The 26,985-nt window shown below is 46.7% G+C and overlaps 1 protein-coding gene across 1 annotated transcript in view; it reads left to right on the top strand.

Annotated features, from left to right (window-relative positions):
• The window catches only part of LOC308662998 (uncharacterized protein), a gene marked incomplete at its 3' end in the record, with an annotated part of 50,092 nt that extends 23,661 nt beyond the window's left edge, over positions 1-26,431 (top strand). Inside the window, exon 5 of the mRNA XM_081319141.1 lies at positions 26,120-26,431. Coding sequence (XP_081175267.1) covers positions 26,120-26,431 — 312 coding nt within the window. The remainder of the gene's footprint in view (positions 1-26,119) is intronic.
• Between the last annotated feature and the right edge of the window lie 554 nt (positions 26,432-26,985).

Here is a 26,985-nt window from a genome sequence, read left to right as displayed (position 1 = left end):
AACTACATCTACATGGAAGGAAGTGCACTGGGCCCAGTGCTGTTCAACATCTTCATCAACGATTTGGATGAGGGGATAGATGAGAAACTCATCAAATTTGCAGATGACACCAAGCTGGCAGGAATAGCCAATACTCCAGAAAATAGGGTTAAGATAAAGGAGGATCTGGACAGACTCGAACACTGGGCACTATCTAACAAAATGAAATTCAATTGTGAAAAAAGTAAGGTTCTGCATTTAGGCAGGAAAAATCAAATGCACAGGTATAGTATAGGTGGTACCTTGCTCGATAGTAGTAACTGTGAGAGGGATCTCGGAGTCCTAGTGGACAGTTACTTAAATATGAGCCAGCAGTGTGCTGCAGCTGCCAAAAAAGCCAACACAGTGCTATGCTGCATTAACAGAGGGATAGAATCAAGATCACGTGAAGTACTAATACCACTTTACAATGCCTTCGTAAGGCCACACCTGGAATACTGCATCCAGTTTTGGTCACCACGATGTAAAAAAGATGTTGAGACTCTAGAAAGAGTACAGAGAAGAGCAACAAAGTTGATTGGGGGACTGGAGGCTAAAACATATAGGGAACGGTTGCTGGAATTGGGTATGTGTAGTTTCACGAAGAGAAGGGTGAGGGGTGACATGATAGCAGTGTTCCAATATCTCAGGGGCTGCCACAAAGAAGAGGGAGCCAGGCTGTTCTCCAGAGCACCTGAGAGCAGGACAAGAAGCAACGGATGGAAACTAGTCAAGGAGAGAAGCAACCTAGAACTAAGGAGAAATTTCCTGACAGAACAATTAATCAGTGGAACAACCTGCCTCCAGAAGTGGTGAATGCTCCAACACTGGAAGTTTTTAAGAAGAGACTGGACAGTCATTTGTCTGAAATGGTATAGGATTTCCTGCCTTAGCAGGGGGTTGGACTAGATGACCTCCAAGGTCCCTTCCAACTACTACTACTACTACTTCTTCTTCTTGTTCTTCTTCTTCTTGTTCTTGTTCTTCTTCTTGTTCTTCTTCTTCTTGTTCTTCTTCTTCTTCTTCTTCTTCTTCTTATTATTATTATTATTATTATTGTTATTATTATTATTATTATCTCCTTCAGGAATGGTATGCTGGGTGCTCTTGGATGCAGCTCTAGCCAGCAGGAGCAAAGTTGGCCCCCACGGAGCATCTGGCCTGATGTTGCTGCTATGTCCTAAAACCTTGGGAGCCTCATTAAATAAGTCATAAAGATTTCGGTTGTAGAGAGATTTTGATCTCCACTGAGAGTCACCCCTAGGAAAGCTGATTGTGTAATTGTGTAAAATCATCATGAACGTTTGGGGCTTAGCACATAGGTATAATCTTCCGATGTAAGTAATCTAATTAGCATACATTTCACTAGGCTCTGTTGCAAAGGTTGGTTGCTGGAAATCAGGAACGACTTGATAGCTTTTAATCGGGGGGAGGGAGGGAATCATGCAAACGCCTTAAGCAGAGACCACCTATCCGTGGTTAAATAGGCAACCTCTGTACCTAGAAAGCGGAGAATAGAGAACATGGCATTTGTGTTTGAGTTTGAGAGAGTTAAAACCATCGAGTACTATATTGCTAGAAAGGAAGGGAGGAGAGGGGAAGCGCCGAGGAACGTTCTCTTCCTGATCACTCATAGAAGGAAGATGGTGTGCAGGGAGGATCTTTTGCTCTTCCCAGATTGAAGCAGCAGCTGGAAGGTGAGTGGAGGGCAGGTCGGAGGAGAAGCCGGGAGCGAGCGGGGCTGTTTGGTTTCCTCCACGGCGTCCAAGCAGAGAAGCAACTAGGCTGAAGCAGGTCAGCTGCTGCTGCTGCTGCATTTTCCTTCCCTCCCCAACTTTTCAGTCCGCTGGTGCTGCAGGCTGTTAAACTGGAGGCTGCAATTTTCTGCTGATGGGAAGATTTAAAAAGTCTCCTTCAAGGGATGGTTGATTCTTTGGGAATGGCTTCCCTCCAGACGTCGAGATTGCTGCTTCACTGGAGGTTTTTAAGAGGAGACCGGACAGCCATTTTCAGGAATAGCAATAGGGTCTCCTGCCCGAGCAGGGGTTTGGACTAGAAGACCTCAAAGGTCCCTTCCAACACTGTTGTTCTTTGTTTTGCTTTTTTTTACAATTTTTAAAACGATTTTTCTCTGATTACATTTGATTAGTGCTTAAACATCATGTTCTCTAGTCCAATTTGTTTGATTAATAATACAAGTTACATTCTTAGTCTCCACCCCTTTTCTCCAACCATTGATGAAATAAATTCCATGTTTGAAAATATTCTGTATCTTCTTTCTCTTTGATCCTCAATTTCAGCACAGTCCAATATCTTCTTGGTCTTTCTTCATTCTTCCAGTGCTGAGCAAATACAATTCCTGCTGCTGTTAATACATGCAATATTAAATGTACCCTTTGCTTATTAAAATTTCCTGATATTATACCTAATAAAAACAGTTCAGGTTTAAAATCTACATGTTTTCCTAACATTTTTTCTAACCATGTTTATTTTGGCCCAATGTTTTTTTCTTTAACACAAGGCCCCCACATACGGTAATACAGGCCAGGTGTTTGTTTCTTTCACTTGTTCATCCTCCATTTTTGAATTTAATAGAAAGTTATACAGTTTCTTAATCAGTTTTTTATCAGAGGTCAACAGTGTCTGATCAAACATTGTCTGTTCTTTATAAAAGTCATATATTTTCGCATCTTTATCATAGGTCGATGGAATTTGAAAGTATGGCCACCATGATAATTCAGTACCATGGTCTACCAGCTCTTGTTTAAATTTTAATTTCCCTTAGGTATCCTTTATACGTCAATCTTATATAATGATTTTGAAAGTATCTATGCATGCCATCCTAGTTGCGGATTATGTCCTTCTGGATATAACAGTCTTTTATGTCTGAGATTTATCCATTCTTTTAGCCATATTAAGACCCATGCTTGATAATATAAGACTCAATCTGGTAATCTGTATCCTTCATTTTCTATGGATTCTTGTAGCATTTTCAGTTTAATTCTGGCTTTCCTTCCTTGCTAAATAAATTTCAAAATCAAAGCATTTAAATCAACAACAAATTTCTTCTGTATTTTTATAGGTGCTGTTTGGAACAAGAAGAGCAGTTTTCCTAAACTATTCATTTTCACAGTAGCTATTCTTAGCACTGATAGTTGTACGTTTTTCCATTTTTCTAGATCTAATTTTATTTGATTTAAGTAATTTTATGTAGTTATGTTTTATCATTGCAAATCTTGATGTTAGGTATATTCCGAAATATATAACTTTCGTAACTATTTGAAAATCCATTTTTTCTGACAATTGTTCTTTTTTCTTAGATGTAAGGTTTTTGTTACTTTTGTTTTTTCTCTATTTATCTTCAATCCTGCTATTTCTCCAAATTCCTCAATCCTTTTCAATAGTTTAGGGCAGACATGTCAAACTGGTGATATTGCGCGACATATGGGGACTGTTTGCCATAGCCTGCAGTAAGGCGGGCATGGCTTCCGAGTGACATGTCCGGCCCGCAGGCTGGCAATTTTGACACCCCTGGTTTAGGGGTTCTCTCCAATGTTTCTTCTGTGATAAATACCAAGTCACCTGCAAATGCTTGTAATTTATAGCTTTCGTCTTTTATCTCCATTCCCTTAATTTCTGGGTCTTGTCTGATGTTCCTCTTGAAAACTTCCAAAGTCAATATAAATAGCAATGGGGACAATGGATATCCTTGTCTTGTTCCTTTCTTTATGTTAAAATTCCCTACGTAGTCCCCATTTACAATTACTTTTGCTGTTTGTTTATGATATGTTGTCTGAATTAATGTATCTTCAAAGCATTTATAAAACTCTGCAGGAAGTCTATCCGGTCATGCAGTTTTATCATTTTTTTTCTTTTTATAGCTTCCAACATTGTTATTTTTTTGTTTAGCATGTTTTTAAAGTTTTCTGGAATTTTTGGTAGATTGGCTTTTTCCATATGTTGTCTTTTTCCCAGAGATATTTTTTTTCTATATCATATATTTTTTCATAATATTCTTTAACTATTTTTTATTGCCTCATTTTGGAGTTGCACATCTCCCTTCTCATCTTGCAATTTGTTTATCAAATTTTTTCTCTCTTTTTTCAATTTATAAGCCAGCCATCTTCACAGTTTACTTGCATTTTTGGAAAAAAAATGTTTTGCCCTTCTGATTTGTTGAGCCAATTCTTCTGACTTATTAGGTTTAATTTATGTTTAATTATCTCCATTTGTCTTTTAAGAGGTTTTTTTGTGGATCTTTTTGAAGTTCTAGCTCCAATTTTTTAAACTCTTCCTTTAGCGTTGTACACTGTTGCTTTTTCTCTTTATTCTTTTCAGCCGTATCAGTTATAGCTAATCCTCTGAAGTATGCTTTGGCTGTATCCCATATGTACTGGAGTGAAATGTCTTCTTTTTAATTTTCTTTGAAAAAGAATTCCATTTCCTTAACTGCTATTTCTGAAATTCTTTCTCTTTTAATAAGAGTGTTCTGTACCAGCCTGCTACCAGCCCTGCAGAAAAGGCAGGGACAACCCCTTTTACAAGAAGGCAAGAAGCTGGAATTACGCCTGCCAAATTTATTGCTACAAAAACAAATAGAACAAGACACAAACCAAGAAACAGGAGCTTTTCAAGCAGTTGCCTTCAGCAAACCAGCCCTCCCACGCATTCCCCCTCAAATACAGTTCAGGGCATGGCTTCTCTCCTTCCAAGGAGACCCATTGCCTTCCTCTGTTTACTCCTGATTGACTGCCTCCTGCGTCGGGCGTCCTTGAACAGGGCCAGCTGTGGGTCATCTTCATCCACGCTGTCAGGCTCACACAGCTGGGTCTGCGTCATGACCAGATGAGAGGGGCCTGGCTGAGGACTCTCATCAAGCTCTTCAACACCCCCCCTCCTCCTCCTCTGAGTCATCCGACCCAACTGCCGAACCCACAGGCTGACCCTGAATCACAACACTATCCCGCACCGCAGGGCCCTTCCCCCGGGTCTGCCGATCCGGATGCGGTCGGGATGGAAATTGTTCATGAAAAGCGGTCACCAACGCAGGGGCATGAACGGCGGTCGCGTCTTCCCAGGTGCAGTCCTCTGGTCCGTAACCTTTCCATTCAATCAGGTACTGGAAACGACCTTTCAGCCAACGGGAATCCCTGATGTTGGCGACCTCGTGCTCGGGGGTGCTGCCTCCATCACGAGGTTTTGATGGGGGAGGTTCCGCTCGGCAGAGTGGACAGGGCGGTTGCTCGGGGACCAACAGAGACCGATGAAAGACTGGGTGCACGCGCAGGGAACGTGGCAGAGTTAAGCGATAGGCGACCGGATTGATGACAGCCTCGACTGGGAACGGTCCCAAATATCGGTGATCTAACTTTCTCACCGGCCGTGTTGACGGTAGGTTCCTGGTGGACAACCAGACCCGATCTCCCACCGATAGTGGAGGCGTATCCCGTCTTGACCGATCAGCAAACCTTTTGTAATCGGCCTTGGCCTTCTCTAACTGGCGTCGCACCAATCAATGGATCGCCTGTAACTCTGCCATGAAGTCGTTCGCTGCCAGCTCCGGTGAGTCCATGGGAGAAAGGGGGAAAAATCGGGGGTGATATCCCACATTGGCCAAGAACGGTGTCATCTGTGTGGAGGTGTGCTGTGAATTGTTAAATGCAAACTCAGCTATGGCCAGATAGTCCACCCAATTGTTTTGCTGCAGATTAACGTAGCAGCGCAGATATTGTTCCAGGATACCGATGACCTTCTCAGTTCCCCCATCAGTTTGAGGATGATGCGCGGACGAGAGGTTAATCTTGATATCCAACGCATGCATCAACTCCTGCCAGAAGCGGGCTGTAAACTGGGCCCCCCTATCAGAGACGACTCTATCAGGGAGGCCGTGCAGCCGAAACACCTGCTGAATGAACATACGACTAGTGGCGCGGGCTGACGGTAAGCCGCGACAGGGGATGAAGTGCGCCATCTTGGTCAGCATGTCCACCACCACATACACTGTCGTAAAACCAGAGGATGGGGGTAAATCCGTCAGAAAGTCCATGGACACAGCCCCCCAGACTCTTTTGGGTGTCGGCAAGGGCTGCAGTAATCCAGGCGGGGCCCCTGTCGCTGACTTGGCCTGCCTGTAGGGGATGCAGGAAGTGACATAGGACTGGACGTTGTGTCGGACTTGGGGCCACCAGAAGGTACGGGAGACCAGGTTCAGGGTCTTGAACAGGCCAAAATGCCCCGCCGCCGGGTTATCGTGACACTGGCTGAGGATGAGTCTCCTGAGTGGCCCTCCCGGAACGTAGAGCCGGTCACGATAATACAAGAGTCCATCCGTGACCGTCCAAGGAGAATCTGGCCCCACCTCCTCCTTCCACTGAGCCACCCACACCTCCTGCTGCTGTGCCTCCCGGATCCGAGCCCGTATATCAACCGGCTCCCGCACCGCAGCAAAAGACTCGACGGGGATCACTGTCCTGGGCAGAAGCTTGTCTTCCACTCGGGAATATTCGGGCTTCCTGGACAGAGCATCCGCTCTTTGATTGTGCCCGCTAGGTATGTACCAAACTCGGAAGTCAAACCTCGCAAAGAAAAGAGACCGCCGGATCTGGCGTTGGTTCAAATTCCGAGCGGTCTGCAGGCTTTCCAAATTCTTATGGTCCGTCCGGACCTCGATTTGATGCCGCGCTCCCTCCAGATGATGCCTCCAGGCCTCGAACGCCACTTTGATGGCCAGCAGCTCCTTCTCCCAGATTGTATAATTGCGCTCCGAAGGGTTCAGTTTTCATGAATGGTACGCGCAAGGGAAGAGGGTATCGGTGGGCGTCGTTGCCTGGAGTAACACCGCCCCAATGGCAATGTCGGAGGCGTCCGCCTCCACGACAAACGGCCGTTGTGGGTCAGGATGCTTCAAGATGGGCTCCTTCATGAAGGCTTCCTTCAAAGTCTGGAAAGCCCGTTGTTCTGGAGCGTTCCACTGGAACCGAGTCTTCTTCTGCAGGAGCCGGGTGAGGGGAGCTGTCAAGGCAGCAAACCCAGGGATGAAAGTTCGGTAATAGTTGGCGAACCCAAGAAGTCGCTGAACATCCTTCACACGACGCGGGGGTTGCCAACTCTGCAAAGACTCAACCTTACTCGGCTCCATGGCGATGCCCTCAGGAGAAATGCGGTGACCCAGGAAATCGATGGTCACCCGGTAGAACTGGCACTTCTCCAACTTGGCAAACAGCCGATGTTCTCGGAGTCGCTGCAGGACCTGATGGAGATGCTGATGGTGCACCTCACGCGACGGGGAGTAGATCAGGATGTCATCCAAGTAGATCATGACAAACTGATCCAACAAATCCCGGAAAATGTCGTTCATGAAATGCTGAAACACAGCGGGGGCGTTGGTCAGGCCAAACGGCATCACCGTGTACTCAAAATGTCCATAGCAAGTACCAAACGCCGTCTTCCACTCATCACCCGGCCGAACCCTGACGAGGTTGTAAGCTCCACGCAGGTCCAGTTTCGTGAAGATCTTAGCCTCCCGGAGTCGGTCCAAGAGTTCGGGGATGAGGGGCAGCGGGTAACGATTGCGCACCGTGATGGCGTTGAGTTTCCTATAATCGCAGCAAAGCCGCAATTCGCCCGACTTCTTTTTGACGAAGAGCACGGGTGCAGACGCTGGCGAGGACGAGAGCCGGATGAAACCGCGAGCCAAATTCTTCTCCGGAAAGTCCCGCAATGCAGCCAACTTGGGGTCCGATATGGAGTACAAACGCCCCACTGGGAGAGGCGCATCAGGGACTAAATCAATGGGGCAGTCATAGGGCCTGTGCGGGGGTAATTGATCCGCCTCTGTCTCACTGAACACATCAGCAAAGTCGGACAGTTCGGGAGGCAAGGAAACCCCTGGGGAACCCGCCACCTGGCCAGCACAGATATGGCGGGAGTGGTCCACGCACTGCAAACTTGGGAAGGTGACCAAGTTCTGTGACCAATAGATCTGTGGGTCATGCGCCCGGAGCCACGCCAGTCCCAAGACCACGGGGAAATGCAGATCTGAGGTGATATAGAACTGGATGGCCTCCACATGGGAACTGATGGCCATACATAATGGTTGCGTGGCAGCCGTAATTGGCCCAGACAGGAGCACTCGACCATCGATAGTCTCCACTAACATGGGCGGATCCACCGGGCACTGGGGAACAGCCCATTTGGCCACAAATGCTGAGTCCATAAAATTTGTGGTGGCCCCAGACTCAATTAAGGCATGGACTGGAATCCCCTCTGGCTTGCCAGGAAGGATCAGACGTGCCTCCAATATCAGATGCCGTGGAGGTCCACAGGCAGCATCGGAAAGACGTCGCTCAGTGTTGTGGGACGCCCGATCTATCACACCGTCTAGATTGGGCTCGGGGCGTTTCCCGACAGAAAAGTAGGGGACTTTCTCGGGGCAGACTCGGTCACTGATGCCCGCTGTCGCTTCTTTGGGTAAAAAGCAGCCAAATGTCCAGGGTCCCCGCAGTAAAAACACAACCCCCCCTATCGTTGTCTGTTCATTTCAGTCACCGATAGACGAGACCTGGCGGCACCCAGCTCCATTGGCTCCTCCCTTTGAACTGGGGGCTCATGCACAACAGGGGCTGCAGGGGTCTGTGGGGTGGCATGGCGATTCCTTCGCTGCTGCAACCGAGCATCGATCCGCAGGCAGAGATGGATCAGCCCATTCAGGTCTGAGGGAATATCCACACGGGCCAGCTCATCCAACATCTCCTCCGACAATCCATCCTGGAAGGCATCCACAAGCGCAGCCTCATTCCAGGCGGAATCCTGGCTAACCAGCCGAAAATCGCTGATATAGCCCTGTAGGGCGCGTTGACCCTGCCTCAGAGCATTCAGGCGACGAGTAGCAGTCTGCGTCTTTATAGGGTCCTCATACATCAGACGCATATGATCACAAAACCCCACAAAGTTGTCCAACAATGGACTAGGTTGAGCCAGCAGAGGCGTGCCCCAACAAACTGCATCACCCGAAAGAAGGCTTAACACAAACCCCACCTCAGTGGGGAAATCAGCTGCTCTCACGCTGATAAAGAGCTGGCATTGTCCCAGGAAAGCAGGAAACTGTTCTGGATTACCAGTAAATTTATCCGGCATTGCAACTTGACATTTTCTCCTGGGTGGGGGTGATGGTGGAGGTGCAGCATGGACCTGAGCTTGCAGTTGAGCCACCTGAGCTGCCAGCAAAGTGAGTTGCTGGGTGAGCTGGGCATTCTCAGCACGTAGCTGCTCCATAATATTAGTAAGGGGTGGGAGGCTGAAGGCAAACTGTTCTGTACCAGCCTGCTACCGGCCCTGCAGAAAAGGCAGGGACAACCCCTTTTACAAGAAGGCAAGAAGCTGGAATTACGCCTGCCAAATTTATTGCTACAAAAACAAATAGAACAAGACACAAACCAAGAAACGGGAGCTTTTCAAGCAGTTGCCTTCAGCAAACCAGCCCTCCCACGCATTTCCCCTTAAATACAGTTCAGGGCATGGCTTCTCTCTGCCTCCTTCCGAGGAGCCCCATTGCCTTCCTCTGTTTACTCCTGATTGACTGCCTCCTGCGTCGGGCGTCCTTGAACAGGGCCAGCTGTGGGTCATCTTCATCCACGCTGTCAGGCGCATACAGCTGGGTCTGTGTCGTGACCAGATGAGAGGGGCCTGGCTGAGGACTCTCATCAAGCTCTTCAACACCCCCCCTCCTCCTCCTCTGAGTCATCCGACCCAACTGCCGAACCCACAGGCTGACCCTGAATCACAACAAAGAGTTGATTCCGTGTCCACCTTGATTTCTTCTTTAAAGGTAAAGGTTCCCCCACACATGCGTTCTAGTCGTTTCCGACTCTAAGGGCCGGTGCTCATCTCCGTTTCAAAGCCAAAAAGCCAGTGCTTGTCCAAGGACATCTCCGTGGTCATGTGGCCGGCATGACTAGATGCCAAAGGCGCACTGAACGTTGTTATATTATTTCTTCTTTACTCCTGTCCAACTCAGCTTTATCGGATTATGGTCAGCACAAATATTGGGTTCTATCCCAACTTCATATATATTAGTTCGTAATTTAGGAGACATCCATATCATATCAATTCCAGACCATGATTTGTATCTATTTGAATAAAATGTATACTGTTATTTTTTTTGGGGGGGGTGTTCATTTCTCTCCAGAATTTCTGTACGCAGATTTCTTCTGGTCTTTTAACAAACACCTTACGTAATCTCTTTCTTTCTTTTCCCCCTATTTTACTACTTTTGTAATTAATTTTTCATTCACAATTGTGTTAAAGCCTCCTACTAAACAAATATTTTGATATTCCATTTCTAATATTTTCCTGTGTACTCTTTGATAAAGTATTTGTTGATTAATTTATGGTGCATGTATTGCTATCAACATCTTTTTTTAATTTATCGTCATTTCCACCATTAAAATTCTTCCTTCTTCCTTCAAGGTCCCTTCCAACTCTTATTCTGTTATCCATCAGTTAAAGCCACCTCATCTCCAAAATTAGGTGAAAAGCTTTGACTTTAAACTATTTTGTGACATTTTTTCAGGCTTGAAAGACATAGATTTTCTCCATATATACTTTTGTAGGAGTGTGTATCTATATTTTTCTCTGTATACATGTTGTTGTTGTTAGTTGTTGTGGTCCAACTTTCACTGCCATACATTGCAACTGGGAAGACCATAGCCTTGACTATACGCACTTTTGTTGACAGGGTGATGTCCTTCCTTTTTAGTGTGCTGTCTGTATTTGCCATTGCTTTCCTCCTGAGGAACAAGCGTCTTTTAATTTCTTGGCTACAGTCCCTGTTTGCGGTGATCTTGGAGCCCAGGAAAATAAAATCTGTCACTACCTCCATTTCTTCCCCATCTATTTCTCAGTAACTGAGAGGGCCAGATGCCATGATCTTGGTTTTCTTAATATTAAGTTTCAACCCAAGTTTTGCACTCTCCTTCTTCACCCACGAGAAGAGGCTCTTCTTCACTTTCTGCCATTACAGTGGTATCATCTGCATATCTTAGGTTGTTGATATTTCTTCCAGCAATCTTAATTCCAACTTTTGATTCATCTAGCCCTGCCTTTCTCATGATGTGCTCTGCATATAGGTTAAATAGGCAGGGCGACAGTATACAGCCTTGCCGGACTCCTTTCCCAATTTTGAACCAATCAGTGGTTCCGTGTCCAGTTCTCACTGTTGCTTCTTGGCCCACATATAAGTTTCTCAAGAGACAAATAAGATGGTCTGGTACTCCTATCTCTTTAAGAACTTGCCACAGTTTGTTGTGATCAACACAATCAAAGGCTTTAGTATAGTCAATGAAGCAGAAGTAGATGTTTTTCTGGAACTCTCTAGCTTTCTCCATGATCCAGCGTATGTTGGCAATTTGATCTCTATTTCCTCTGCCTCTTCGAAATCCTGCCTGTACTTCTGGTACTTCTCGATCCACATACTGCTGGAGTCTAGCTTGTAGGATTTCAAGCATAACTTTACTAGTATGAGAAATGAGTGCAATGGTGCGATAGTTTGAACATTCTTTGGCACTGCCTTTCTTTGGAATTGGAATGTAAACTGACCTTTTCCAATCCTGTGGCCACTGTTGAGTTTTCCAAATTTGCTGGCAAATTGAGTGTAGCACGTTTACTGCATTCTCTTTTAAGATTTTGAATAGCTCAGCTGGAATACTGTCACCTCCACTAGCTTTGTTCTTGCTCAGCTTTTCTAAGGCCCACTTCACATTCTAGGATGTCTGGCTCGACGTCAGTGATCACCTCATTGTGATTATCAGAGACGTCAAGCTCATTCTTGTATAGTTCTTCTGTGTAATTTTGCCACCTCTTCTTAATCTCTTCTGCCTCTGTTAGGTCCCTGCCTTTTTGATCTTTTATCATGCCCATTTTTTCATGAAACATTCCCTTCATCTCTCCAATTTTCTTGAAAAGGTCTCTGGTCCTCCCTATTCTATTGTTTTCTTCTATTTCTTTGCACTGTACATTTAAGAAGGCATTCTTATCTCTTCTAGCTAATCTCTGGAATTCTGCATTCAATTGGGCGTATCTTTCTTTTTCTCCCTTGCCTTTCGTTTCCCTCCTTTTTTCAGCTTTTTGCAAAGCTTCCCCAGACAGCCATTTTGCTTTCTTGCATTTCTTTTTCTTTGGGATGGCTTTAGTTTCTACCTTTTGTACAATGTTGCGAACCTCCATCCATAGTTCTTCAGGCACTTTGTCTAACAGATCTAATTCCTTAAATCTACCGTATTTTCCGGACCATAAGACGCACTTTTTCCCAAAAAAAAGTGTGGGGGGGGAAACGAGGTGCGTCTTATGGTCCGAAGGTAAGCGAAAACCCGTCTCCCATTCAGTCAACGCCGTCCATCAGCTCCATTGGAGAGATGTGATTGAATGAAGATGCAGAATTCTCCACCCCTCCCCGCGCGTGCCCATTTACTTCCTTTTACTTCGCCGCTAAAGAAATAGTTTTTGCTAAACTAAACCTCATAGGCCAAATCCCAATAATTCTCTGGTTTCGTATTGCTGGCGACTTGCCCCAGCAAAGCCGTGAGGAGTTGTCCCTGCAGGTTGTTCTGAACCAGCCCTCTTCTCGCAACCCCTAATTAAAAGAAGAGTCTGGAAAGCGTCCAAGGCTAAAAGGCTTCTGCCAAGATTTAATTACGCAGTTAACAAAAACACAAGAGCTTGTCTTCTCAAGCGGAAAAGTTGCTTTCAGCAACCAGCCCCTCCCCAAACACTTCTTTTATAGAGAGCTCAGGGCGTGGTCTCCCTGTGCCTCCTCCCGAGGAGTCCCATAGTCTTTCTTTGTTTGTCCCTGCTCGTCTGCCTCCTGCGTCGGGCGTCCTTGAACAGGGCCAGCTGTGGGTCATCATCCTCCGCACTCTCGGGCTCACACAGCTGAGAAGAGGTCCCCGGCTGAGGACTCTGCAAAGCCTCCAAATCATCATCAGCCGGTTCGTTTCCCTCCTCCCCCACATCTGAGTCCTCCGATACATCGGACCCGGCTGTCGGACCCACAGGCTGGCCCTGAGTCACAACACAGGTTTCTCGGCGAAGTTTCTCGGAAGTGATTTCCCATTTGCAAGAGTAATAATTATTTGAAATTGCTTTGGCGTCTTAGAAAACCTATTCAGGGAAAAGAAACTATTGGTACCTTAAATTTTGGCCAGCAGCTGAAGTGCGTTCAAAACCCCTGCAAGAAAGCAGCTTCTCATCTGGGCGGGGTGGGGGAAGGGCGGCAAATAAGTTCTTTGTTTCTAATGCATCTTTTCTTCCTTTCCCCCCCCGAGCACTTCGCCCCCCCCCCCACATTCCTTGGCTCTCCTTCCTTGGCTCTCAACGCAGCCCTGCTGCGTATACACGTGCACCAAGACACGCAACCCACTGGGTGGAGGGTGAGGGTGGGGAAGCCGGCACGCTGAGCTGCCGACCAGCGAATAGAAATGCAGGTTCCCGACACGGTGAGGGCAGGGTGCGTAGAGAGGGTTTTATTGTCAAAGTACAACATGTGTACATTGAGATTAGCTGAGCCTCCCCCCATGCTCTCTCCCCCCAACACACATGTATGTTGGCAATTTGATCTCTATTTCCTCTGCCTCTTCGAAATCCTGCCTGTACTTCTGGTACTTCTCGATCCACATACTGCTGGAGTCTAGCTTGTAGGATTTCAAGCATAACTTTACTAGTATGAGAAATGAGTGCAATGCTGCGATAGTTTGAACATTCTTTGGCACTGCCCTTCTTTGGAATTGGAATGTAAACTGACCTTTTCCAATCCTGTGGCCACTGTTGAGTTTTCCAAATTTGCTGGCAAATTGAGTGTAGCACTTTTACTGCATTGTCTTTTAAGATTTTGAATAGCTCAGCTGGAATACTGTCACCTCCACTAGCTTTGTTCTTGCTCAGCTTTTCTAAGGCCCACTTCACTTCACATTCTAAGATGTCTGGCTCGAGGTCAGTGATCACCTCATTGTGATTATCAGGGATGTTAAGCTCATTCTTGTATAGTTCTTCTGTGTAATTTTGCCACCTCTTCTTAATCTCTTCTGCCTCTGTTAGGTCCCTGCCATTGTGATTGTTTATCATGCCCATTTTTGCATTAAACGTTCCCTTCATCTCTCCAATTTTCTTGAAAAGATCTCTGGTCCTCCCTATTCTATTGTTTTCTTCTATTTCTTTGCACTGTTCATTTAAGAAGGCATTCTTATCTCTTCTAGCTATTCTCTGGAATTGTGCATTCAAGTGGGCGTATCTTTCTTTTTCTCCCTTGCCTTTCGATTCCCTCCTTTCTTCAGCTATTTGCAAAGCTTCCCCAGACCGCCATTTTGCTTTCTTGCATTTCTTTTTCTTTGGGATGGCTTCAGTTTCTACCTCTTGTACAATGTTGCGAACCTTCATTCATAGTTCTTCAGGCGCACTATCAGATCTAATTCCTTAAATCTATTTGTCACCTCTACTGTATATTCTACAGGGATATGATTTAATTCATACCTGAGTGGCCTAGTGCTTTTCCCTACTTTCTTCAGTTTTAGCCTAAATTTTGCCACGAGAAGCTCGTGGTCTGAGCCACAGTCAGCTCCTGGTCTTGTTTTTACTGACTGTATAGAGCTTCTCCATCTTTGGCTGCAGAGCATATAGTCAATCTGATTTCTGTGTTGACCGTCTGGTGATGTCCATATGTAGAGCCGTCTCTTGGGTTGTTGGAAAAGAGTGTTTGCTATGACCATTGTATTCTCTTGACAAAATTCTATCAGCCTGTGCCCTGCTTCATTTTGTACTCCCAGGCCAAACCTGCCTGTTATTCCGGTTATCTTTTGGCTTCCTACTTTAGCATTCCAATCCCCCATGATGATAAGGACATCATTTTTTTGTGTTAGTTCTATAAGATGCTGTAGGTTTTCATAGAACCGGTCAGTTTCATCCTCTTCAGCAACGGTGGTTGGGGCATAGACTTGGACTACTGTGATATTGAATGGTTTACCTTGGATTCGAACTGAGATCATTCTGTCATTTTGAAGATTGTATCCCAGTATTGCTTTTCCTACTCTTTTATTGACTATGAAGGCTACTCCATTTCTTCTGAGGGATTCTTGCCCGCAGTGGTATACCTGAGGGTCATCTGAATTAAATTCACCCATTCCTGTCCATTTTAGTTCGCTGATGCCTAAGATGTCGATGTTCAATCTTGTCATCGCTTGTTTGATCACGTCCAGCTTTCCTTGATTCTTTACATTCCAGGTTCCTATGGAGAAAGAATCTTTACAGCATCGGACTTTCCTTTTACCACCAGACACATCCACAGCTGAGCGTCCTTTCGGCTTTGGCCCAGTCGCTTCATTCTGTCTGGCGCTACTAGTACTAGTCCTCTGCTCTTCCCCAGTAGCATATTGGACGCCTTCCGACCTGAGGGGCTCATCTTCTAGCGTCACATCGTTTTGCCTTTTGCTACTATCCATAGGTTTTTCATGGCAAAGATAATGGAGTGGGTTGCCATTTCCTCCTCCAGTGGATCACGTTTTGTCAGAACTCTCTGCTATGACCTTTCCATCTTGGGTGGCCCTGCACAGCATAGCTCAGAGCTTCATTGAATTTACGCAAGCCCCTTCGCCTCGACAAGGCAGTAATCCATGAAGGGGTGTATACGTATATCTGGAATTACCTCCATCACTTCCAGATCTATTTTATGATAACCCTTTGTATTGCTAAGGATTTGTGATTGAGGGAAGTCAACAAGAAATTTTACCCAAATCAACAACTGAATTTGATTGAATGGATATTTGAACATGGATGTTGGTAGTATTCCATGTATCAGATGAATCATAAACAATGTAAGAGATTATTCTATCATTGTGGTATGTTTGCTTTTTCATTCTAATGTATACTTTTTTCTGTTTTTTCACACCTTTCTCCATTTTATAAAAATTAAAGTTACACTTTTCTTTAGATCTAATAGAAAAGAGGATGGGAAGAAGAGCACTCTGGACAGCTAAGAATAACAAGCAACAATGAAAAGGAAAGCAAATCGAGCCGGAAATCAAAATATTTTCCATTTCCTTCAGAAAACCACACAATTCTCCTCCTCCTGCAGCAGCTCTTAGAAAAAAAAGAAAAGCAAGAAAGATTTCAAGCTGAAAAGAGTAGGTTATTCAAAACTCAAAGATACCTTACATGAAAAGACAAGGGAGATTATTTTTCATTCAGTAAAAGAGGGAAATATCTGGAAATCAGTGGAGGAAAAGGTGACTAGGAAACTCATGTAGAGCAGAGAGTAATCCAGGCCTCGCCCTGTGAGAAGGAAAACGGATTGAATGAAAGCACCACTAAACAAGGGATTGTCCATATTTTTGACTTCCTCAAGAATATCAGCTGTGGAAAAGCTCCGTACTTGTGTCTGTTGTTAGAAAAGCACAGATTGCAAATCACAACTGATTATGCACAAGAGGAGCCGCACAGGAGAAAAGCCATAGAAATCATCTGATTGTGACAAAAGCTTTGGTCAGAAAAGCTCTCTTGTTGTTCATGGAAGGACCCACAGAATAGATAAGCCATAAAAGCACTCCTAGTGCAGTAAAGGCTTTAGTGAACATGACAACGTGGTGATACATCAAAAGATTCACAGCAGGGAGAGAAAAAATATATGTGAAAGTTTCATTAGAAATTCCGATGTCATGAGACATCATAGGACTCACACAGGAGAGAAACCCTTTGAATGTCTTGATTGTGGGAAAAGTTTCAGTGATAATTACAGCCTTGCGAGACACCACAGGACTCACACAGGAGAGAAACCCTTTGAATGTCGTGACTGTGGGAAACGTTTCAGTCAGAATTTCATCCTGGTGATACACCAGAGGACTCACACAGGAGAGAAACCTTTTGAATGTTCTATCTGTGGAAAAAGTTTCAGTCAGAATTCCAGCCTTGTGCAACACCAGAGGACTCACACAGGAGAGAAACCCTTTGAATGTCCTATCTGTGGGAAAAGTTTCAGTCACAGGTCCAACTTGGTGAACCACGTAAGGACTCATACAGGAGAAAAACCCTTTGAATGTCGTGATTGTGGAAAAAGTTTCAGTTCTAATTCCGACCTGGTGAAACACCAGAGGACTCACACAGGAGAGAAACCCTTTGAATGTCCCGATTGTGGGAAAAGTTTCCGTGATAATTACAGCCTTGCGACACACCAGAGGACTCACACAGGAGAGAAACCCTTTGAATGTCGTGATTGTGGGAAAAGTTTCAGTTCTATTTCCAACCTAGTGAAACACCAGAGGATTCACACAGGAGAGAAACCCTTTGAATGTCTTGATTGTGGGAAACGTTTCAGTTATAATTCCGACTTGGTGCAACACCAGAGGACTCACACAGGAGAGAAACCCTTTAAATGTCCTGACTGTGGGAAATGTTTCAGTGATAATTCCAGCCTTGTGAAACACCAGAGGACTCACACAGGAGAGAAACCCTTTGAATGTCCTGACTGTGGGAAAAGTTTCAGTGATAATTCCAGCCTAGTAAAACATCAGAGGACTCACACAGGAGAGAAACCCTTTGAATGTCCCGATTGTGGGAAATGTTTCAGTGATAATTCCAGCCTTGTGAAACACCAGAGGACTCACACAAGAGAGAAACCCTTTGAATGTCCTGATTGTGGGAAAAGTTTCAGCGAGAATTCCAGCCTAGTAAAACATCAGAGGACTCACACAGGAGAGAAACCCTTTGAATGTCCTGATTGTGGGAAAAGTTTCAGTTCTAATTCCGACCTGGTGAAACACCAGAGGACTCACACAGGAGAGAAACCCTTTGAATGTCCTGATTGTGGGAAAGGTTTCAGTCAGAATTCCAGCCTAGTAAAACATCAGAGGACTCACACAGGAGAGAAACCCTTTGAATGTCCTGATTGTGGGAAAGGTTTAAGTGAGAATTCTCACCTGGTGAGACACCAGAGGATTCACACAGGAGAGAAACCCTTTGAATGCTGTGAATGTGGGAAAAGTTTCAGTCAGAATTCCTGCCTTGTGAAACACCAGAGGACTCACACAGGAGAGAAACCCTTTGAATGTCCTATCTGTGGGAAAAGTTGCAGTCAGAAGTCCGACTTGGTGAAGCACGTAAGGACTCATACAGGAGAAAAACCCTTTGAATGTCTTCATTGTGGGAAAAGTTTCAGTTCTTATTCCAGCCTGGTGAAACACCAGAGGACTCACACAGGAGAGAAACCCTTTGAATGTCCTGATTGTGGGAAAAGTTTCAGTCAGAATTCCATCCTGGTGATACACCAGAGGACTCACACAGGAGAGAAACCCTTTGAATGTCCTGATTGTGGGAAAGGTTTCAGTCGGAATTCCCAGATAGTGGTACACCAGAGGACTCACACAGGAGAGAAACCCTTTGAATGTTGTGAATGTGGGAAAAGTTTCAGTCAGAATTCCAGCCTAGTAAAACATCAGAGGACTCACACAGGAGAGAAACCCTTTGAATGTCTTCATTGTGGCAAATGTTTCAGTGATAATTCCAGCCTAGTAAAACATCAGAGGACTCACTAAGGAGAGAAACCCTTTGAATGATTGTGGGAAAAGTTTCAATCAGAATTCCCACCTAGTGGTACACCAGAGGACTCACACAGGAGAGAAACCGTTTGAATGTCCTCATTGTGGGAAAAGTTTCAGTGAGAATTCCAGACTTGTGAGTCACCAGAGGACTCACACAGGAGAGAAACCCTTTGAATGTCCTGATTGTGGGAAAAGTTTCAGTGATAATTCCCACCTGGTGAGACACCAGAGGATTCACACAGGAGAGAAACCCTTTGAATGTTGTGAATGTGGGAAAAGTTTCAGTCAGAATTCCTGCCTTGTGAAACACCAGAGGACTCACAGAGGGGAGAAATCTTTCAAATGTCGTCTGTGGACGTTACTTCACTCATAAATCATCCCTTATTGCACATGAGGAAATCCACATGAGGCAAAAGTTGAAGAATTTAGAAAAGGTTTGAAATTAATTTGTGATCTCCCATTCAAACTGTAGTTGAGAAATTGAGTGTTTGAATTGTGGTCTGAATCTTTTTACTCAAATATGTTCCAGGACTAGACTTGTAGGTGGAGATAAAAGGAAAATGGAAAAAGGTTAACTACTAATTTCTGGTTAGCCGCAGCAGCAACTGGATATTTCCTTTTGTAGAACTTGTGGATTTCCTCAAAAAGGCTTCTGGGTGATAGTTTTGTATATTGATTATGTAATTCCCATATGTGGAGTTTCAGGTCTTCTATCTTGATTTCCTCCAGATTTTGACGCCCAGAATTCCTCAGCCAGCGTAGAAAAGGTCCTCAAGATAATAATAATAATAATAATAATAATAATAATAATAATAATAATAATAATAATAATAATAATAATAATAATAATAATAATAATAATAATAATAATTTTATTTATATACCGCCCTTCTCCCGGAGGACTCAGGGCGGTGAACAGGGCAAGCATAAAAAATACAGAGATACAAAAGTTAAAACGGATTAAATATATGCCCAACTAAAAACAGTCAATACAAATATTAAAATAACAATAACCCCCCCCCCATCCCCCATCAGGCCAGGCCGGCTTGTTCAAATAAGAATGTCTTTAGATCGCGACGGAAGGAGCGAAGGTCGGGCGCCATCCGGAGCTCAACCGGTAACCGATTCCATAGCTCCGGGGCGCCCACAGAGAAGGACCTCCCCCTGGGGGCCAGCAATCGACATTCTCTGATCGGTGGCACCCTGAGGAGGCCCTCTCTGTGGAACGCACAGGGCGGAGGGAAGTTGATGCCGGCAGCAGGTGTTCCCTAAGGTACTCCGGACCCATGCCATGTAGGGCCTTAAACACCATTACCAGTACCTTGAATCTCACCCGGAAGACAACTGGCAACCAATGCAGCTCACGGAGCAGAGGTGTAACATGGGAGTATCGCGAGACTCCCAACACAACTCTCGCGGCTGACAGATATAACTCATGGGGCTTGCAGTTCTGGTTGCATGTTGGAAGTGCCGTTAATTGAGACTTCTTTCCTAAACTACCCTGATCTCTCTGATGCAGAAATTAATCGGATGTGTAAGTCACTAAGTGGAACACTGGCTACCTCAGGGTTGGGGAAAGCTCTTGGAGGCCTAGTGCAGGCCCAGGTTTGCCTGTCATAGGCATCACTAGGCCTCCCCCAACCTCCAAGACACCCTGTGGTCTGTTTCCCAACCCTTGTGCTGCCCAATTCTTTCCCACCCCAGGGTCTCCACAGGCTTTTTCTCCCTCCCACTAGCTCCCTGCATGTCTCACAGCTACTTAACATGAGGAAAAAAATTACAGTTGAAAATGTTTCATTGTTGATAAGGAAAAAAAATGGGTATTTTCACTGTTGCTATTGTCATTAGGGTAGTGACAGATTTTATTTTCCTGGGCTCCAAGTTCATCACAGACGGGGACTGCAGCCAAGAAATTAAAAGACTGCTGCTCGCCCTGAGAGCTTCCCCCCTCTCTCAGATGTGGCCATTCAACCTGTTCCGCTGTTTCGGTAATGACGGGTCTTGGGACCCCGAGAGGAGGCATGGTGCAAAAAAGTGGCTTTTGGGTTTTCTTTTAAAACTTTTTAAAGGGTTAGGGAGGGGGGAGGGTCAGGCCCGACAGAATGAGGGGGGGATTTTGCCGGACCTTTCTCAGTCTAGGTTGGCTGATGATCACGGCAATAAGGGGCCCGGGAGAGTCTTGGGACCCGGGGGGATGGGGTGGGGATAGCGATTCCCATGGTGATTGGGAATGGCGGCAGATGGATGAACAGAGGGCCATATCGTAATCTGGGATCGCGCCCCCGCTATTTTCGAGCTGTGGCGCGCTCCGACCCTCTGGCTCTTACCTGCTCTCCCGGGGAAGGGGGAGGGGAGACACCTGAGCTCAGGTTGATCTATTTGAATGCCAGGTCTGTTGTGAATAAAGCTCCCCTCATCCATGATTTCATCGAGGAAGAGGACACAGACCTGGCATGCATTACGGAAACTTGGTTGGGCTCGGAGGGAGGGGTCCCTCTGATTGATTTATGCCCTCCAGGTTTCCGTGTGCTGCATCAGCCTCGGGCTCAGGGTAGGGGTGGTGGGGTGGCGGTCGTTATTAGGGAGGCCCTTCGTCCTCGGGAGGGCACTGCCCCTCAGATAGATGGATGTGAGTCCCTCCTCCTACGGTGGGGCCCTGGTGGTCAGTTGGGCCTGTTGCTTACGTACCTCTCTCCCAGCTGCGTAGGAACGGCTCTGCCCGGGCTACTCGACGCCTTCTCAGGGTTGGCGGTTGAGTTTCCCAGACTTATGGTTCTGGGAGATTTTAATTTGCCTTCCCTGGGCACGACCGTGTTGTGCCTTTGCAGCCTCTGACCCGGCGCAGATCCCGGCTCGCTCCTTGGTTTTCTGTGGACCTGCGGGAGATGAAGCGCCAGAGAAGGGGCCTAGAGAGCATTTGGAGATCCAGTCAGTCCGAGTCTGACCGAACACAGTTAAGATCCTTTTGTAGATCGTATCTTGTGGTAATGGAGGTGGTGAAGCGTGCTTACTTTGCCACCCTCATTGCATCCGCAGATAACCACCCGGCTGCCCTGTTTAGTGAGTATCTGGTGGATAAAATCGCTCAGATTCGGGCTGGTCTGGACTCTGGGCAGGATCTGACGAGGGGGAAGCGATGGGTTTGGCCGAGAACATTTGGGAAGAGTTTGACCCTGTGACTCTGGATGAAATGGACAGGATCATGGGGAAATTAAGTGCCGCCACGTGTCTGTTGGACCCGTGTCCCTCCTGGCTGGTTTATGCGGCTCGGGAGGTTACACGAGGCTGGCTTCTAGCAGTAATCAATGCTTCCTTAAGTGAGGGGTGCTTCCCCGCCACCTTGAAAGAGGCGGTGGTAAGGCCCCTCCTCAAGAAACCTGCCTTGGATCCAGCTATTTTAAATAACTTTCATCCTGTCTCCAACCTTCGCTTTCTTGCGAAGGTTGTTGAGAGCGTGGTGGCACGGCAGCTCCCTTTGGTCCTGGAGGAAACAGTATCTGGATCTGTACCAATCGGGTTTCAGGCCTGGGTACAGAACGGAGATGTAATTGGTCACGCTGGTGGATGATCTCTGGCGGGCCCGAGATAGGGGTTATTCCTCTGTCCTGGTCCTATTAGATCTCTCAGCGGCTTTTGATACCATCGACCATGGTATCTTGCTGCGACGTCTTGAGGGGTTGGGAGTGGGAGGCACCATTTTACGGTGGTTCTCCTCCTACCTCTCGGGCCGTTAGCAGACGGTGTTGGCAGGGGGGGCAGAGGTCAGCCCCTAGGCCCCTTAGTTGTGGGGTGCTTCAGGGGTCCGTACTCTCGCCCCTCCTGTTCAACATCTATATGAAGCCGCTGGGTGAGATCATCCGTGGTTTCGGGGTGAGGTATCATCAATAGGCTGATGATACCCAGCTTTTCATCTCCACCCCGAACCAACCCAGTGATGCCCTCGATGTAATGTTCCGTTGCCTGGAAGCGGTACAGATTTGGATGGGGAAGAACAGGCTCCGGCTCAACGCGGCCAAGACTGAGTGGCTTTACGTACCGGCATCTCGTTTAGTCCAAGAGGTTCCATCTTTGGTTATGGGAGGAGAGGTGTTACCTCCCGTTGATAGGGCACGCAATTTAGGCATCCTCCTGGATTCACGACTCAGTTTTGAAGATCATATTGGAGTCGTGGCCAGGGGGGCATTTGCCCAGGTTCGCCTGGTGCGCCAGTTGCGCCCCTATCTGGACCGAGATGCCCTACGTACAGTCACTCACGCACTCGTTACCTCCCGTATAGATTACTGCAATGCTCTCTACATGGGGCTGCCCTTGAAGACCACCTGGAGGCTCCAAATGGTGCAGAATGCGGCCGCGCGGGTAGTGATGGGAGCATCCCGATACTCCCATATTACACCCCTCCTGCGTGAGCTGCATTGGTTACCGGTTGTCCTCCGGGTGAGATTTAAGGTGCTCGTACTTACCTTTAAAGCCCTACATGGCTTAGGCCCGGGATATTTGCAGGACCGTCTGCTGCCGGGAACTATCTCCCATCGCCCAGTACGCTCACACAGAGAGGGCCTCCTCAGGATGCCGTCGGCTAGACAATGTCGGCTGGCGACCCCCAGGGGGAGGGCCTTCTCTGTGGGAGCGCCAGCCCTATGGAACCAACTTCCCCTTGAGCTCCGGATGGCCCCGGATCTCGGGTCCTTTCGCTGCGGCCTTAAAACACTTCTTTTCCATCAGGCTGACCTGGACTGACGACAGGGATTTTAAAATGTTTTTTAATTTTTAACTTTAATTTTAATTTATTTTATTGGGGCTGTTAATTTAATTTCTTTTTAACTTCTGTATTATTGTATTTTATTGTTGTTAGCCGCCCTGAGTCCTTCGGGAGATAGGGTGGCATATAAGTCCCAAGAATGAATGAATGAATGAATGAATGAATGAATGAATGACGCTTGCTCCTGGGGAGGAAAATCATGCCAAATCTAGACAGCACACTAAAAAGAGAGACATCACCATGCCAACAAAAGTGCGTATAGTCAAGGCTATGTGCATGGTAAAGTGGGCCCAAAATATTCAAGAACCGATTCCATTGGATATATGGTAAGTAATTTGGGTTAGAAATGTAAAATTTACCCAGGCCCAAAACTTAAGAGAAATTTTTTATAAAATGTTTTATAGATGGCATCTGGATCCCAAAAAGTTGTCTTGTATGTATCCTAATTTACAGCCCAAATGTTGTAGATTGTGGCAGTTTGGATGCTACTTATTTTCATATCTGGTGGACTTGTAGAAATATAAAAGCCTTTTGGATTAAGATTTGGTGGAACATTCAAAAGATTTTCAAGAGAAAGATAAAGTTTTCTCCACAATTATTTTTATTGGGTGTTATTACAGATTGTGATACTAAAGAAACTAACTTGATGTTGAATTTGATAACAGCTGGAAGGTTATTGGTAGGGCAATATTGGAAGAAGGAGAGCTTGCCTACTATAGAAGAATGGACGCTTAAAGTGTCAAATTTAGCAGAAATGGCTAAGATTTCTGCTTATTTGAAGGATCATTCACAAGAATGATACATTTCGGTCTGGAGAAGATGGATAGATTATATTCAGAATAAATCTGGGACTAAAAAGTTCCATTTAGCTTATGAGTAAATTTTAGAGTATTATTATTAATAGTTTATTATAGTGGAATTTTTATTAGTTTTAATAAGATGATATTATTTTTAGTATTAGTAGTGTTTAACAATTTGGATATTGTATTGTTTAATAATTAGAATATTAATTTGTTTATGTTTTTATTATTTTAAATTTGTTTATATTTATGTTGAAGGGGAGTTAAAGTGCATTATGGACTTGGTTATTTATATAGTTGGTTAATGTTAGTTAGATTATGATTGTTATATTTGTAACCCTGTACTCAGCTCTGGGAAGTGGAGGAGGGACAGGGGGGGAAGGGTGGGTTGGTTTTGGGGTATTGTAATTTTTATAAAACTTTTCAATAAAAAAAAGGCTATGGTCTTCCCAGTTGCAATGTATGGCTATGAAAGTTGGACCATAAGAAAGGCTGAGCCCCAAAGAATTGAAGCCTTTGAACTATGATGCTGGAGAAAACTCCTGCGAGTCCCTTGGACTGCAAGGCGATCAAACCGGTCAGTCCTAGAAAAGATCAACCATGACTGCTTTTTAGAAGGCCTGATCCTGAAGTTGAAACTTGGCCACCTTATGAGATGGAAGGACTCACTGGAGAAGAGCCGGATGGAGTCACTGAGGCAGTATGCGTGAGCTTAAATGGACTCCAGAAGATGGTAGAGGATAGGAAGGCCTGAAGGAACGTTGTCCATGGGATTGCAATGGGACCGACACAATTTCGCAATTAACAACATGGACATTAGGTCAAGGGAAGTCACTCAAAGTTGACTCAAACGGCGAGATGGGCATTGATTAAGTTTAATAATGAATGAATTTAAGAATAAAAAGATAATGCAGGGGTCGGCAACCCGAAAAAGGAAAAGAGCCACTGGGAACCGGTTCCATCACACATAAAAAAAAGTGGGAGCCGCGTGCGTGTGTCCATGCACACGCATGCGCAAAAAACATTTCTTGCGCATGCGCGGACGCGCGTGGTTGCCTTTTTTTTAATGTGTGATGGAACCGGTTCCCGGTTGCGCGACGGCAACGGCCCGTCTGCAAAGCTGCCGAAAGCGGCAGCTTTGCAGACGGGCCATGGCAGCTTTCGCAACAAGTGGGGCCGCTACCCATTCTGAGAGGTGCGCGCGCACCTCCCCAAACCTCCCCAAACGTCGGCAGGTCTCTGTACCTCCGTGCGAAGCCACGCGAAGCTTTTCATCAATCCTAGTAACAGCAACCTGGGGGGGGGGCGCGAAGGGTTTGCACTTAGGTCCCGGCCGTGAGGAGTTTGCAAAAGTCACCCGACCGAGGTTGCAGCAAAGCGGCATCCTCGGGAAGCGAGGCGGAGGCGGGGCGTCCCAGGGTATCCCTTTCCTATTACCTGAGGTGGAGGGCCAATTTTTAAATCCTTTTCGCCCTCCACCACCGCATTTTGCCAACGAGGACGGGCGGTGCCCTATGGATAGGTGGCCAAGTGTCATAAATCAAAGGGGGGGATTTAAGGTACTGCATTTCTGCATCCCCCATATCTGCGGCTCCCCAGCTCCTGTGCAGTGTCCCCTTTTTTTGCACCCAAACGCACTCATCTTTAATTTTATTATTATTTTAAAAAATGCCCATCTTTTCCTCCCAGTAGTTGCAAAGTAGCTGCTGCACCCTAGAACAGAGCAGAGCGGAGACAGGTGGCGCATTCTCCAATGGTGCAGACAGAACTACGCCTCGCTTCTCTAGCCCCAGAGGCGTGACGCCCGGGCCAGCCCAAGCCGTCCCCCGGAGGTGGGCAGGCCAGGCAACCGCACTCCCGGGTTGGGTGGCGTTCCATGCAGGCAATGGTCCGCTTAGAAGCCCTGCGCCAAGGGAAAGAAGCCGCGCACGGGACTAGGGAGCACAAAAAGCGCACGCTCTTTCCAGGCGCCGCGCGCCAAGCGGGGGCAACTGCAGAAGCTCCATCCTGCCGGGAGCTGGGTCTGCGAGGCCGCCCCACCTCACCTCTGCCGCAGGTACTGGCCAGTACGAGGCAGCCCAGCGCGAGAGAAACTAGCCGAGCACAAGCCATGGTCTCCCGCACCGCACGCCGACTCCAAGGACGTCCAAGTGCCCGGAGCCTTCACTGGCGAGAGGAGGGGCCGCTCTGAGCAGGGCGAGGGGAGGGGCCACTTCGAGGGGAGGGCGCCCGGGACGGCCCGCACCCTCGTGAGACGGGTGCAGCAGTGCCCGAAGTAGAGGGGTCAGTTGACGTCGAGTCTGGGAAGTTTCCAGGTGTTGGGATGGACTTTATGAAGTTTTGCTCCAGTTCCCTCAATCCAGTGAGGATTTTTCAAGAGCCTCCAGTGTTAGTACAAACACTTTCAGATACGCACTGCTCCCCTCTCCAATCTGATTCTCCCCAAAACACAGAGGCAATTCATAGCAGAAGAGAGATTCAGAGGAGGGGGGGGGGGAAATGGCTTACCTCACAGGTCGGCAACCCGCGGCTCCGGAGCCGCATGCGGCTCTTTGAGCCATCTCCTGCGGCTCCCAGCCGCCCGGTGCGCGCACACCTCTTCAAACGGGCAGTGGTGCGCGCGCACCTCTCCAAATGGAGAGTGGCACCGCCCGTTCCAAGAGGTGCGCGCGCACCTTTCCTTAGGGCAGAGGTGCGCGCGCACCTTTCCAAGCCGCCACCGTCCCGTCCGGAGACCTGCGTTCACGGCAGCTGTGCAAACGGGATGGCGGCGGTTTGGAGAGTGCGCACGCACTCGCCAAAACGCCACCATCCCGTCCGGAGACCTGCCGCG

Source organism: Vipera berus (assembly GCF_964194415.1).
Source record: "Vipera berus genome assembly, chromosome: 2".
NCBI lineage: Eukaryota > Metazoa > Chordata > Lepidosauria > Squamata > Viperidae > Vipera > Vipera berus.
The sequence above is the reverse complement of the archived record's forward strand: the minus strand, read 5'-3'. Positions and strand labels throughout refer to the sequence as shown.